General features: G+C 32.4%; 1 protein-coding gene across 2 annotated transcripts in view; it reads right to left on the minus strand.

Moving 5' to 3' along the window:
* Nucleotides 1-17,559, minus strand: part of LOC127712440 (spermidine synthase-like) — a 176,974-nt gene that overhangs the window by 150,158 nt on the left and 9,257 nt on the right. For both annotated transcript variants that reach the window (XM_052218884.1, XM_052218883.1), the window contains exon 2: nt 1,625-1,745. In XM_052218884.1, the coding sequence (XP_052074844.1) occupies nt 1,625-1,745 (121 nt within the window). The remainder of the gene's footprint in view (nt 1-1,624; nt 1,746-17,559) is intronic.

Consider the following 17,559-nt stretch of genomic DNA (forward strand, 5'->3'; position numbering starts at 1 on the left):
AATCCCCACCTTCCTTTTGTGGTATTGAACCTTATGGTAAAATTTCATAGAGATCCATTCACTTAAACTAAAGTTAGAGTGCGAAAACTAATGCGTCTTCGGACGACGACGCCGGACGACGACGACAACGACGCCAACGTCATACCAATATACGACCACAAAAATTTTTTTGCGGTCGTATAAAAATTGACTTAATTTCTAGTGAGTCATCAAGTGATATAAATTTCCAATCTTAAAATTTGATTGTAAAAAAAAAATAAAACCTGTGTCACCTCTGTGCTTGCTGCTATAATTGTAAAAGGGTAATTTTTACTTCCAAAAAACTGACTAAAGTCCATTTATTCGTAAAATATTTTCAACTTCATTTCAACTAAAGTATGTATAGATAAGCAAAAGATTTTCAGCTGTGGTGTTGATCATATTAGACAACTTTGTGTGACAATAAACTAGAGGCTCTAAAGAGCCTGTGTCGCTCACCATGGTCTATGTGCATATTAAACAAAGGACACAGATGGATTCATGACAAAATTGTGTTTTGGTGATGGTGATGTGTTTGTAGATCTTACTTTACTGAACATTCTTGCTCCTTACTATTATCTCTATCTATAATGAACTATGCGAATTGACCCCCCCCCCCCCAAAAAAAATTTACCCCGTTTTTTTGCGTTTGTGCAACACACTATGCTGTTGAATATTAACCCCCCAAAAAAAATATTTGAAGAATTTTTCTTTTAATTTCTGAAATCTGAAATGAGAAAAATTGTCCCACTCCAATTTTTTTCACCTCCCCCCTTTCCCTTATTCCATAAAATAATTATTTCCCTCAAGTTATGGTCAGTATCTCAGACAACCATCATTTCTCAATACATAATTTACAAGCAGTGTAAGGGAGGTAATCAAACATTGTTTATTTAAATTGATTAGGATTTTGATTTGGATTACCTCCCTTACACTGCTTTTAAATTGTCTCAATTGTCCTTTAACCAGAAAAACCCTTGTTTTTCCCCTTTTTTTGCCCCTAATTCCTAAATGGTTTGAGCCATAACCCCCCAAAGTCATCCCTTTGTAGTATGGAAACTTGTGGTATAATTTCAGAGAGATTCATACACTTTAACACAAGTTATTGTCTGGAAACTACAAAAATGCTTATTTGGGCCCCTTTTTTGGTCCCTAATTCCACAGTTGGGACCATAACCCCCAAAATCAATCCCAACCTTCCTTTAGTGGTTATAAACCTTGTGTTAAAATTTCATTGATTTCTATTTACTTATACGAAAGTTATTATCCGGAAACCATCTGTCTTCGGACGACGCTGACGACAATGACGACAACGTGATACCAATATATGACCAAAATATTTTTAATTTTTGCGGTCGTATTAAAAACCAGTAATGAAAGATTTATGGGAAATAGCTACAAACAGGCCATAAGACAGTTTCGGTTAAGCTGCCTATTTATTCATCAATTATTTTTTTATTTGATTGATAAATTTAAACCAAGATAGAACTCTTTAAAGTGAAAGGGAAACTGTTTTTATTTATATATTTGCAAAAAATTTACTAGTTATGTCCCCTTTGCTCTTTTATGTCTCCTGTTTCCAAGAGTTTATGTTATAACACTGTACCTTTTGTGGATTTGGATGACAGTTCAAAGGCAGATTTGCAATCATTTCTTGGTATGCAAACTCATCTCTTTCTGTTATCTGTATCACTCCATCTAGTACCAGCACATTTCCAAAACTTTTACTGTGAAAAGAATAAATGTGTAATCATTTTGTATTGCATTTCAAATGCAGTATTACTATAGAATATCTTTATATCACTATGCAATGTATCACAATTCATATTATATAATTGTCCATTTGTATTGTATATTTTTCTATTTCTATTCTAAACTTTGCCCGATAGTATTGTATATTTGTTCATTTGTATTATACTTTTTTCAAATATTTGTTCATTCAATTTGTATATTCTTTTTTGTATTCTATAATTGTTCATATATCATTATAACTTTTCCAACAAATATTCTTAGGACTCTAAAATGTGATGGTATTCTAATGTATGATGGTTTTTGCTAAAGTGTTATGGTGTTACATGCTAAAATTTGATTGTCATACTACTGTAACTGATAAGCTAAAGTCTGATGGTCTAGCATGCTAAAGTGTGTTTGTTTTGCTTCAGCTTTAAATGTTGTCGTGTTTAACCTTATTGTCTGTAACAGCTGTCACATACATGACATAAGGGGAAAAGTACAAGTATGAACTTAATATTTTCTATGCAAATAGACAAATATACAAAAATAGCAATGATAATAAAATTGAGAATGGAAATGGGGAATGCGTCAAACGGGAAAGCAACCAGGCCAAAGAGCAGAAAACAGCCCAAGGCCACCAATGGGTCAACACAGTGAGAAAATCCTGCATCCAAAACAAAAGGCAAAATATTACCTGCAAATGACTAATACATGCTTACATATGCCAATACAGGCAACATATTGACATCTTAAAATAAACTGTTGACAGAGATATATCTCACCTTTTTGTAATTTTGATAATATAATGCAAATATTGAATCCAAATGGCAATATTTAAACATGCAAACTATTCAAATTCAATGAACCATGACTTATGGTGCAGAACCAAATAATCCAATGGAATTGAGAAATGCCAATGCTTATAAAACTGCATACCAAATACCATTGACTTACAAGTGGTTCTCTTTACAATAACCTAAACACAAACTTTAATTTGTAAACAATATGAAAGTTTAAAGTCAATGAACCATGCTGAGGGGGTGGGGCCATATAATCACCATGTAAAAAAGAGTTGCAAATGCTTATTCAACTGCATACCTGCCATACCAAATATCATTGACTTAACATTAGCGGTTCCTCTTAAACTTATATAATCACAAACTTAACATGTAAACTATGCAAAACATTCAAAGTCAATAGACCATTTATTATACTGGACGATCTGTTATTATTATCTTTAAATTAAATGTCACAAACAATGATGTCATGTACATAATGAATGTGCTTCGCTGAGCGCAGCTGAATATGACCGCAGAGGTTCAACCCTGAACAGTTCGGGCAAAAATGGACACAATATTCAAGCTTGATACAGGTCTGAATTTAGATTGTAATTAAATATTTCACACATTATAGGTTTCTGGCACAGAATAAATGTAGTCAAAGAACTTGAAATTGGTTATATGATTTGAATTTATATTCAATTGAAGATTTCTTGCTGTTGTTCAATACACTGTGATGTTGCGCAATACTTAGCAAATCTGTTTTCAGACTATATACAAAGAATTAGCAAAATAAATTGTGACCCCCAATTTTTTTGTTGGAAAATTGATAAAATATCTTAAATCTTGAGGGAAAAAACTTGATCGGCACTGATTTTCAAACTCTTCAAAGACATTGCTGATATAAACCTATGATATAAGTTTCATAAAATTCTGGCAAGAATTGTACACATGAGAGCGCTAATATTTTCCATATCATTAATATTTCCAAGGGGCATAACTCTTTTAAAAGTAATTGATCAGCACTGATTTTCGAACTCTTCAAAGACATTGCTGATATTAATCTTTGATATAAGTTTCATAAAAATCTGGCAAGAATTGTACACATGAGAGCGCTAACGATGCAATTTTCCATATAATTAATGTTTCCAAGGGCATAACTCTTTTAAAAATAATTGATCGGCACTGATTTTCAAACTCGTCCAAGACATTGCTGATTTAAACCTATGATATAACTTTCATAAAAATCTGGCAAGAACTGTACATGTGAGAGCGCAAACAAGACCGGATGGACAGACGGACAGACGGACTGACGGCTGGAATTTCTATGTCCCCCGCAACACTATGCATAGGGGACAATAACTCCTTTTATTCATAACACTATAAGAACAACTAAGTAACAATTGCTTAAAATTAATTCAGTCATAAAATATTTAAAAATTGACTTAATTTCTAGTGAGTCATCAAGTGATATAAATTTCCAATCTTAAAATTTGATTGTAAAAAAAACTTAAACCTGTGTCACCTCTGTGCTTGCTGCTATAATTGTAAAAGGGTAATTTTTACTTCCAAAAAACTGACTAAAGTCCATTTATTCGTAAAATATTTTCAACTTCATTTCAACTAAAGTATGTATAGATAAGCAAAAGATTTTCAGCTGTGGTGTTGATCATATTAGACAACTTTGTGTGACAATAAACTAGAGGCTCTAAAGAGCCTGTGTCGCTCACCATGGTCTATGTGCATATTAAACAAAGGACACAGATGGATTCATGACAAAATTGTGTTTTGGTGATGGTGATGTGTTTGTAGATCTTACTTTACTGAACATTCTTGCTCCTTACTATTATCTCTATCTATAATGAACTTGGCCCGGTAGTTACAGTGGAAAATACTTTGTAAAAATTTACAAAAATTTACAAAATTTATAAAAATTGTAAAAAATTGACTATAAAGGGCAATAACTCCTTAAGGGGTCAATTGACAATTTTGGTCATGTTGCCTTATTTGTAGATCTAACTTTGCTGTACATTATTGCTGTTTACAGTTTATCTCTATCTATAATAATATTCAAGATGATAACCAAAAGCTGCAAAATTTTCTTAAAATTACCAATTCAGGGGCAGCAACCCAACAACGTGTTGCCTGATTGGTCTGAAAATTTCAGGGCAGATAGATCTTGACCTAATGAACAATTTTATCCTCATCAGATTTGCTCTAAATGCTTTGGTTTCAGAGATATGAGCCAAAAACTGCAATTTACCCTATGTACTATTTTTTAGCCATGTAGGCCATCTTGGTTCGCGAGCGGGGTCATCGGACACATTTTTTAAACTAGATACCCTCATGATGATTGTGGACAAGTTTGGTTAAATTTGTCTTAGTAGTTTCAGAGGAGAAGATTTTTGTAAAAAATTACAAAAATTTACGAAAAATGGTTAAAAATTGACTATAAAGGGCAATAACTCCTTAAGGGGTCAACTGACCATTTTGGTCATGTTGACTTATTTGTAGATCTTACTTTGCTGAACATTATTGCTGTTTACAGTTTATCTCTATAATATTATTCAAGATAATAACCAAAAACGGCAAAATTTCCTTAAAATTACCAATTCAGGGGCAGTAATCCAACAATGGGTTGCCTGATTGGTCTGAAAATCCAGGGCAGATAGATCTTGACCTAATGAACAATTTTATCCTCATCAGATTTGCTCTAAATGCTTTGGTTTCAGAGATATGAGCCAAAAACTGCATTTTACCCTATGTACTATTTTTTAGCCATGTCGGCCATCTTGGTTCGCGGGCGGGGTCATCGGACACATTTTTGTCGAGCCTTCGACTTTTGTCGAAAAAGCGAGACATAGCGATCCCACATTCCGTCGGCGTCGGCGTCGGCGTCGTCGTTGTCGTCGGCGGCGTCCACAAATATTCACTCTGTGGTTAAAGTTTTTGAAATTTTAACAACTTTCTTAAACTATCCTGGATTTCTACCAAACTTGGACAGAAGCTTGTTTATGATCATAAGATAATATTCAAAAGTAAATTTTGTTAAAAAAAATTCCATTTTTTCCGTATTTTACTTATAAATGGACTTAGTTTTTCTGCCAGGAAACATTACATTCACTCTGTGGTTAAAGTTTTTGAAATTTTAATAACTTTCTTAAACTATCCTGGATTTCTACCAAACTTGGAAAGAAGCTTGTTTATGATCATAAGATAGTATCCAGGAGTAAATTTTGTAAAAAAAAAATCCATTTTTTCCGCATTTTACTTATAAATGGACTTAGTTTTTCTGCCAGTTAACATAACATTCACTCTGTGGTTAAAGTTTTTAAAATTTTAACAACTTTCTTAAACTATCCTGGATTTGTACCAAACTTGGACAGAAGCTTGTTTATGATTAAAAGATAGTATCTAGAAGGAAATTTTGTTCCATTTTTTCCGTATTTTACTTATAAATGGACTTAGTTTTTCTTCCAGTTAACATTACATACAGTCTGCAGTTTAAGTTTTTAAAACATTTATTAGATTCATAAACTATCCTGGATTTTTACCAAACTTGGACAGAAGCTACTTACAATCAAAAGATAGTATAGAGAGGAATATTTTAATTAATTTTTTTCCTCATTTTTTGTTGAGCCTGTGATTAACAGCAAAAAGTAGGCGAGACACTGGGTTCCGCGGAACCCTTACGAATTTTTTAAACTAGATACCCTAATGATGATTGTGGACAAGTTTGGTCAAATTTGTCTTAGTAGTTTCAGAGGAGAAGATTTTTGTAAAAAATTACAAAAATTTACGCAAAATGGTTAAAAATTGACTATAAAGGGCAATAACTCCTTAAGGGGTCAACTGACCATTTTGGTCAAGTTGACTTATTTGTAGATCTTACTTTGCTGAACATTATTGCTGTTTACAGTTTATCTCTATCTATAATAATATTCAAGATAATAACCCAAAACGGCAAAATTTCCTTAAAATTACCAATTCAGGGGCAACCCAACAACATGTTGCCTGATTGGTCTGAAAATTTCAGGGCAGATAGATCTTGACATAATGAACAATTTTATCCTCATCAGATTTGCTCTAAATGCTTTGGTTTCAGAGATATGAGCCAAAAACTGCATTTTACCCTATGTACTATTTTTTAGCCATGTCGGCCATCTTGGTTCGCGGGCGGGGTCATCGGACACATTTTTTAAACAAGATACCCTAATGATGATTGTGGACAAGTTTGGTTAAATTTGTCTTAGTAGTTTCAGAGGAGAAGATTTTTGTAAAAGATTACAAAAATTTACGAAAAATGGTTAAAAATTGACTATAAAGGGCAATAACTCCTTGAGGGGTCAACTGACCATTTTGGTCATGTTGACTTATTTGTAGATCTTACTTTGCTGAACATTATTGCTGTTTACAGTTTATCTCTATCTATAATAATATTCAAGATAATAACCAAAAACGGCAAAATTTCCTTAAAATTACCAATTCAGGGGCAGCAACCCAACAACGGGTTGTCCGATTCATCTGAAAATTTCAGGGCAGATAAATCTTGACCTGATAAACAATTTTACCCCCATGTCAGATTTGCTCTAAATGCTTTGGTTTCAGAGATTTAAGCCAAAATCTACATTTTACCCCTATGTTCTATTTTTAGCCATGACGACCATCTTGGTTGGTTGGCCGGGTCACCGGAAAATTTTTTAAACTAGATACCCGAATGATGATTTTGGCCAAGTTTGGTCAAATTTGGCCCAGTAGTTTCAGAGGAGAAGATTTTTGTAAAAGTTAACGATGACGAACGACGACGACGGACTACGGACGCCAAGTGATGAGAAAAGCTCACTTGGCCCTTTGGGCCAGGTGAGCTAAAAAACTATTTTTTACGGAAAGATGAACTAAGATCCTGGGAAATGATTATTTAAAAAGAGGGAGAAACTTCACATATGATTCATTTTCATCAATCTCATTGTGGCTCATGATCAATAATATCATTAAAATTCGCCATAAATCTTTATCTTATCAAGAATGGTTTAGAAGGGGAATAAGGTATATGTAAATTATCTGATAGACCAAAATGTATCATATATTTCATTTGACAAATTTAAGCAAATCTATAACATGTAACATTAACATAATTACTACTGATTTTCTGAAATTTCTCTAGAAGACATCAGATTTACTGTTGGAAATCAAAAAGTAATCTTTGACACGATAAACTGTAATACACATTGTAATAGAAATGATTTCATATCATAAATTATTTTATTAAGTAATAAAAACAAGAGTGCACACGCTGAAATGTCTCGCCTTCCTTACTAATCATTGATATTATGTTGATAGTCCTAAATATAAAGCTTTTCTACAACTATCACATACACTTAACATGATCCAAGAAAATGAGGTCAAGGTCATATAAACCAAACAAGAAATACATGTACACCTTACAATCATTCAATACACTAAATATAGTTGACCTATTGTTTATAGTTTCTAAGATACAGACTTAACCAAGAAAACTAAACATTGACCAATGAACCATGAAAATCAGGTCAAGGTCAGATGAACCATGCCAGGCAGACATGTACAGCTTGCAATCCTTCCATACAACAAATAAAGTTTGATCTATTGCTTATAGTATTAGAAAAAAAGACCAAAACTCAAAAACTTAACATTGACCACTGAACCATGAAAATGAGGTCAAGGTCAGAAGACACCTGCCAGCTAGACATGTACACCTTACAATCATTCCATACACCAAATATAGTAGACCTTTTGCATACAGTATAAGAAAAACAGACCAAAACACAAAAACTTAACACTTAGCAATGAACCGTGAAAATGAGGTCAAGGTCAAATAAAACCTGCAAGACTGACACGTACATCATAAAATATTTCCATACACCAAATATAGATGACCTATTGCATATAGTATTAGAAAAAAAGACCAAAACTCAAAAACTTAACATTGACCACTGAACCATGAAAATGAGGTCAAGGTCAGAAGACACCTGCAAGCTAGACATGTACACCTTACAATCATTCCATACACCAAATATAGTAGACCTTTTGCATACAGTATAAGAAAAACAGACCAAAACACAAAAACTTAACTATAACCATTGAACCATGAAAATGAGGTCAAGGTCAGATGACACCTGCCAGTTGGACATGTACACCTTACAGTCCTTCCATACACCGAATATGCTAGACCTATTGCTTCTAGTATCTGAGATATGGACTTGACCACCAAAACTTAACCTTGTTCACTGAATCCATGAAACGAGGTCGAGGTTGAAAAGTTAAAACTGTCTGACGGGCATGAGGACCTTGCAAGGTATGCACATACCAAATATAGTTATCCTATTACTCATAATAAGAGAGAAATTAACATTACCCGGTACAAAAAAATTTAACTTTTTTTTCAAGTAGTCACTGAACCATGAAAATGAGGTCAAGGACAATGAACATGTGACAGATGGTAACTTCGTAACATAAGGCATCTATATACAAAGTATGAAGCATCCATGCAGGTCTTCCACCTTCTAAAATATAAAGCTTTTTAGAAGTTAGCTATTGCCGCTGCCGCCGTCGCCGGATCACTATCCCTATGTCGAGCTTTCTGCGACAAAAGTCGCAGGCTCGACAAAAATTGGAGGTTGTCTACATTTTTCCGAACCTAGAAGTTGTATGTATGATAAGTCGATGCTATTCCAAATTATTTACAATTTATTTCCAAGTAATAGGTAGTCTTAATTATTATTAAAGTCCTGTCATTGTAAATTTGTCTATAATTCCACTTTGCAAGAAAAATATGAAACTTCAAACTTCAAAATACTAAAACAGGAGGCTCCAAAGAGCCTGAATCGCTTCCCTGGTAAAAATATGCCATTTTGATATATCAAATTACTTTTATTGCAATCAGTTATGCTTGCTTATTTGTAAATCTATTAATTGGCATTCATGTAGATCTATGTACAATTTCAACTATGTTGACTTATTTGTAGATATTTAAGGAATGAATGTAATATTTTTTCTGTCTATGAAGAAATAACATAAAAAATGTGGTGCACCCGGGTATCGGATTATGATTATTTAAAGTGTGCACCACATTTTTGAGGTTATTTCAAATAGACAGAAAAAATATTACAATCAATCCTTATAATTTAATTCTAAATTCCATTTTTAAGGAGTAAATTATGAAAAAACATTGATGACGTCATGATCACATGACAGAATTATTTCTATGAGCGGAGACAAAAAACTTTCGGTCAATCAGAAGAAGTGTTACATCCAAATTTAATTATATCTTATTGTGTTGAATATGTTTGCTATTTACTGTTCCTCTCTTTCTATTATTGCCTCTGCAAAGTATGCAAAAATGGGTAAAAACCATCTTTCAAGGGAAATAACTCCTATAAGGGTTAAATTGATGATTTCTGCCATTATAACTTTTTTGATGATCTACTTTTGCTGAATATTTGCTCAATTTTTTTCTATTTATCATGTTTTCTGCAAAAATGGGAAAAAAACATCTTCCAAGTGCAATAACTCCTGTAAGGGGTCAATTGATAATTTGGGCCATTAAATTTATTTGTAGATCTTATTTTGCTGAACAATTTTGTAAAACAAATTCTCTTTATCTATTATAGTTTCTGAAAAAAATGCATCAAACAGAGATTTTTGGATTAACATCTTTCAGGACAATAACTCATATTTGGGGTCAATTGATAGTTTTGTCTATGCTGACTTATTGTACCGGTGGATCTTATTTTGCTCAACATTTTTACTGTTTACAGTTTATATCTATTATACTTTCTGCAAAAAAATTATAAAATGAGTAAAAATAGTCTGTCCATGGCAATAACTCCTATAAAGTATCAATTGACAATTTCGTCCATGTTGCCAAGTTATTTGTAGATCTAATTTTGCTGAACATTTTTTAAATTGAAAAATTCTCTCTATATACTCTAGTTTCCACAAAAAAATGCAAAAAAGGGTAAAAACTCCCAATAGAGGTCAATTGATGATTTCTGACAAGATCTGACAAGTTGACTTATTTGTAGAAATTATATTGTTCAGGTCATTTTTGCTCTTTGATATTTCACTCTATTAGTTAAAGTTTTCAAGATACCTACCAAAAACTTTGTAATTTGCAAATAATAGATATAAACAATTCACCAAAATTTCATGCAAATTGGTTGAAGCGTTTTTGTGTTATTGTCCGACATGTTGACGACGGACGGACGGATAACGGTATACAATAATACGTACCGTAAACGGACGTATAAAAAATGGTATTTAAGGGGCAATAACTCCAAAATGGGTTGTCCGATTATCCGGAATATTGAGCAAAAGATAGACCTTGACTTGTTGGTCATTTTTACCCATATAAAAATAAGAAGTGTATGATTGCCAATGAGACAACTCTCCACCAGAGACCGAATGACATAGAAGTTAGCAACTATAGGTCACCATACGGCTTTTCAACATGCGACACAAGGCACAAAATGATAAATGCAAACAATACAAACGAGAAAATGGCCTGATTTATATATCAATTTAGTTTTGCTATAATCTTCTAAAAATTAAATCTTGGGCAGCGAACAAGCTTTAAAAAAAAGAACGAGTGTGGAGATTTAATTCTAATTAGATTGGTTTTGCTGTTTTAGTTTTTGAGATATATATTAAGTTAAAAAGTGTGAAATCTAAAAAAAAAATACATTCAAAGGGCAATAACTTCAATAAACTGTTGACACAGAGATATGTCTTGCATGTATTTTGATAGTATAATACAAAATAGCAATACTTTGAAATGTAAAAATATGCAACATATTCAAAATCACTGCACCATGACTGAAGGAATAGGGCCAAATAATTTTCAATTTTTTAGATATGCCAATCCTAATACAACTAGTTCCCCTTAAACTGACCTAATCACAAACTTAAACATATAAACTATGCTAAAGTTTCAAAGTCAAGATACCATGACTAAGAGGTCGGGGCCAAATAATTTCCATGTCACAAATCCAGTTTTCAAGAGTTGTACTATATCACGACTGGTATTACTATTGTAAATACTTATGATATTTATTTATCTACATAACACCATAAGGACAACATACTCTCATCTCATATACCTTATATCAAGTGATTAGGCATCACGCAATATCATGGTTTTTGATTATGAATACATGTATCTTTCTTTTACATTTTTGGATTATTACTCATAATTTGCCAAATTCTATCAAACTTTCGGTTTTGGGCTATCTTCAGGCATTTAGAACTTGGTCACTGTTTAGAATTAGCCATTATATTGTAAGATTCTCAAAGTGCACACATGGAGCTGTGAAACTGTTTCATTTATTAAAGATTGACATACCTTTTGAAATGGCCCGATTGTGAAATAAATTCAGGGGATATTGAAAAATTGGCACTACCTCTTTGATTTTAAAGTCAAATCAATCTTTAATATGAATTTGCAAATGCAAATGCATGAACTCAACAATAGACATACGGTCTTTGAAAAAAAGAGATATCATGCCAACAACTATTTTTAGAATAAATGTTTCCGATGCAAAGACCCTATGAGTGAATCAATATTACTGTATTACTTATTTCGTGGATACTTTATTTCGCCTTTATACTTTTCTAGTCCACTTCACTGATATTTAATTTCGCGTTTTTCAAATTTACTAGATGTTGTTAAATAAGGAAAGATCCAAGTTTTACATATATATTCGCGATAATTTATATTGCGTGGATTTTTCTACTCGTGAAAGTTGTGAAAATGAGTTGGTTTACAGTAATTCAAGTAAATGCCATCTTTAATGACTTGACAACATCGTATCATAACTATATCCAGTGTGAATAAGTCTGTTTAAAGGGGTACATCTGCTTTGTAGACTTCAAAAAGGCAATCGACTGTGTTGTAAGGAACGCATTACTGCATAAATTGCTCAAAAAGGGAGTAGGTAGCAATTTTATGACTTAATAAAACATGTGTATAGTAATCAGTCTGCACCAAAATCTTTTCCAACTACTAGTCTGAAGACCAATATTCTGTCAGTTTTTCAAATACTTACTAGTGTGAATAAAATTTTACTAGTCTGGGGCATCGGACTAGTGGCTAACAGTGCAGACTGAGTAATACATTATACAATATAGAGGGTTTTTTTTCGTGGGTGTAAAATTTCGTGATTGAAGGGCAACAAAGTATACGAAAAATTTTGGCGGTTTTTATTTTGGTCGAGTCTTAAATGCCAATTAAATATTTTAGCGGATACCGAAATGGTTGTAGCTGAAAAGTTTTAAAAATTGACAAACAAGTGTCTATTGTTATTGTTAAATGATTGTTTTGCCGGCATGACGTCTTATTTATTGATTATATATTGATACAGTTAATCAATAGAATACAGGTGTACACATATCTTGTAAATATTACGGTTGATTAGTTACGAAATTGATCGGACCTTTGATGTACTAATTAGTTTTAAAATAACCAAGAGTGACTTGCAACTCTTAAATATAATTTGACACTAATTGATAAGGGTAAATCTCTGACAGAGTACCTTACACTTATATTATTTGACACTAATTAACTAATTAACACCTACTATCCACTTTATAAAATATATGTAATACCACGAATAATGCCCTTTTGGCATTTATGTTGTTAAAACTAACATAAACCGTTATTGACCCGCCGAACGGAAACATACATCGTTTACAAAACGCTCCAGCTATTGGAAAGTATCGTATGTATGCATAAAATTTAAGCGGAATTTATTTTTCGCGATTTTCCTTTATCCGCCAAAATAAGCGAAAATAAACACCCCGCGAAAATAACCCGCTATACAGTATTTTTGTAAAACAGATGGTCCTTAAGTGAATTATTCCAGCTAATTTAGGCCTTTTTCTTTTTTTTTTTTATCCAAGATCTATAATATACAATAGTACAGACATTAAAACAGCAAGTTCATATATATAAATTAATAGAATATAATACAACTCATCAGAAAATGTATAAACTTTTCCTACAACTGTCAAATTCAAGGGAATATTTTTTTTCAACCCTTTTTCGTATGAAACCGGATGTGCAAACTATGATTTGGTGGTATTACACCTATATAACAACGTTTCAGTTATTAGAAAAACAACATAAGTGAAGCAAGACATATTTTTTACTTTGCCAGTCTTATGAAAAATTTCTTAGGCCAAAACTTATAACTTGATGAAAATTCAATTCATTGTCCCTTAACCCTCTTGCTGCCGGAGGGACACAAGTGTCCACACCAGCTGTGCCAGATGGACAAATATGTCTATATGTTTAATAATGCAAGCTTCTAGTCATTGCTGTATCTCTTTCAATTAAAAAACAGAAGATTAAAACCTTGTTATATTATTCTTAAATTGGTCCCAATGTACATGTAATGTCATTAGGGCATGACGCCATTGTTGGGCATGTGACGTCACTAACGTCCAGGTGTCGCAATTCCTGGCACACGAGATGCAACAATATAAAATTAGCAGCAGCATACATGTGACAGAGGTGTCTTGTCACAACTGGAGATTTAAAAATTTTCAGCTGGAGTTTGGGCCTCAAAACTGAAGATTTTTTATCAACATTTTTTTCGACGTTTTTCATTGTTCCTGTTAAGGATTTGTATACAAATCCTTGTTCAAGTTAATTGTCATGATAGTTAAACCACATATTCCCCATTTTTGTAAGATTACATCATTACCATTAATGTACTAGTATTCTCTTAACAAGATAGAATTTTGATGCAGAACTTTTACAAATGTCAAATTAAAATTAAAATGATTCCATAGCTTTAAACTTTTTGAACTAAAATAAAATCATTTAATTAAAATATTCTAGTGTCATCATATAAACAGTTCTAAACCGAGTGAACAATGTGATGCTGCTGTACTGTGTAGTTTTGACTGGAATTTGGTCCCCATGCATCAATAGTGAATTTTTAAATTCAGTGTACTCTCTCACTGAAAAGAATTATCATAGAGCTCAATTAACCATGACTTGCAGCAATATGCCTAATAGTAAGTTATAAGTTATTTATTTCTCATTTAGAGCTTAACCTATTTATAATCATAATGTGTCAGTGCATTAATAAAAGTATGATTATCAAAAATGATTTGCAATATACTTTTTCTGTATCTTCAAAGAAGGGTTGACCCTTAAGATAACATTCTTGTATAATTTTGTATACAAGTTATATATATAGCAGGCCTTTTACGAATTAACGTATTTAAGTCACGAAAAGCGTAGCTTTGAGTGCATTAAATATGTTAATGAGTAAGGCGTAGCTATATATGATTTGTAACATGAATGGCCAATGACACATGCCAAAAGTTAAACTTAACTGTACTTTTCATGAATTAAATGTGTCAATCAAATAGTGGCACTTTGTATGACAAAACGTCTCTTATTTTCAGAAAATGAACTCATGGATCAGATTTTAGTAGGATTTGATTTAATGATAGATGTACATGTAAATGAATTGTTGCCGTGATACTTACATCAAGGTTTTAAAAAGACCAGAGAGCGATTTATGTGTTATTGAAGTGCGACCAACCAACCCCTTTCCCTCGGACAAAAATTCTTGACGGGATAGATGCAAATTCTTGTTAGATGTATACCATGCTGCCTGCTTTCAAAACCAAAAATAGGACGTGTGAAGGTATTCTGCCTTTCCCAACACCATGAAAATGATCGATTATTAGATGGGCTGTTGATTGCGTAAGGTCAAGAGATAAATATTTTAAGCATGCTCAATTCACGGAGATATACCTTTAAAAAATTCGTAAGGGTTCCGTGGAACCCAGTGTCTCGCCTACTTTTGCTGTTAATCGCAGGCTCAACAAAAATGAGATGAGGAAAAAATTTAATAAAAATATTCCTCTCGATACAATTTTTTTATTGTAAGCAGCTTCTGTCCAAGTTTGGTAAAAATCCAGGATAGTTTATGAATCTAATAAATATTTTTAAAAATTTAACTGCAGACTATATGTAATGTTAACTGGAAGAAAAACTAAGTCCATTTATAAGTAAAATATGGATAAACAAGTACAAAATTTTAATAAAAATTTCCTTCTAGATACTAGCTTTTGATCATAAACAAGCATCTGGCCATGTTTGGTACAAATCCAGGATAGTTTAAGAAAGTTATTAAAATTTTAAAAACTTTAACCACAGAGTGAATGTAATGTTTCCTGGCAAAAAAACTAAGTCCATTTATAAGTAAAATACGGAAAAACAGGATTTTTTTTTTACAAAATTAACTTCTGGATACTATCTTATGATCATAAACAAGCTTCTGTCCAAGTTTGGTAGAAATCCAGGATAGTTTAAGAAAGTTATTAAAATTTCAATGTAGGATCGCTATGTCTCGCTTTTTCGACAAAAGTCAAAGGCTCGACAAAAAGTGAAGCCAACGAAACGACTAAAAATCCAGTGACACTTTTTTGGGAATATTTATTTTGACATGATAAAAACAAGTATCCACCAATTTACGTCTCTTCATTTATAGACCACGTTATTCCTTTTTGTAGCTGTCCTTTTGTTTCAAATATAGGGAAACATTTTTAATTTAGGGTTAAGTTTACAAGTTTGGCTAGTGTAAGGGTAAGACCCCCCCCCCCCCTCCTCCCAATCTTTTTGGGGATATACTGTTGTGTATGCATTTTGTTTAAATTTATTAGGACATTTTATGGTGAGGACGACAACGACAACGACGACGACCCCAACGTCATACCAATATACGACCGCAAAATTTTTTTGCGGGCGTATAAAAATAGCAGAAGTTAACTCACTCAAAGATCAAAGGAAAAATTACAGTTCATGTTACAATTTGAATTTTATTCCTATTTTCAACGAAAGATATTATTTTAGGAACAAACACTTGTAATAAGCTAAAACAGGGGGAGTAACTCCAAAATTAATTTCCAAAAATGTTTGAAATACACAGATTATTTATGACCTAAGGCTGAGATAATAGACCTTAATTATTGGTTTGTTTGACACCCAAACTGTCAATTGAAGCCAGTGAGTTGTCCACTGAATTTGCTGGTAATAATCACCTTGATTTATATAATGACACAAATAGATATTAATAAAAGAACAGAGTTCCAATGTCCCCAGCGTTGCACTTATTTAATATTTTCAAGGGGCATAACTCTTTTTAAAAAAGTCGATTGTCCACCATTAAAGAGCTTGTCCGAGATATTACTGATATTTCCCCATAGTATAAGTTTTATAAATGCAACAAAAGTGCAATACACTGTGCTGTTGCGCAATACTTAGTAAATCTGTTGTCAGACTATAAACAAATAAAGTTCAATTAATTCTCAATGTCATATTAGAAATTTATGAAAATGTAAAGGGAGCTTACATCAATAGATATAAAATAAACAATTCACCATAGTTTCATGAGAATTGCTGACAGCATTTTTGAGTTATTGTCCGAAAACTGGAAAATCCCCCCTTTTTTAATAAATAAAACCCCCCAACTCAGAAATGATAAATGAAAAATTTATAAAACTCTAAACGGAGCTTACATCAATAGATATAAACAATTCACCAAAGTTTCATAAGAACTGCTGAAGTTATTGTCCGAAAACTGGAAAATCCCCCCTTTTTTAATGAATAAAACCCCATAACTCAGAAATGATAAATGAAAAATTTATAAAATTCTAAACGGAGCTTACATCAATAGATATAAACAATTCACCAAAGTTTCATAAGAACTGCTGAAAGCATTTTTGATTTTTTGTCAGAAAACTGGAAAATCCCCCTTTTTTTATGAATAAAACCCTGTAACTCGGAAACGTAAAATCTAAAAAATATAAAAATCAAAAGGGAGCTCATGTCAATAGATATAAACAATTCACCACAATTTCTTGCAAGTTGGTGAAAGCATTCTTGAGTTATTGTCTGAAAACTGGAAAATCCCCCTTCTTTTAATGAAACAACCCCATAACTCGGAAATGTAAAATCTAAAATTTATTAAAA

Source organism: Mytilus californianus, unplaced genomic scaffold (assembly GCF_021869535.1).
Source record: "Mytilus californianus isolate M0D057914Y unplaced genomic scaffold, xbMytCali1.0.p SCAF_8, whole genome shotgun sequence".
Classification (NCBI taxonomy): domain Eukaryota; kingdom Metazoa; phylum Mollusca; class Bivalvia; order Mytilida; family Mytilidae; genus Mytilus; species Mytilus californianus.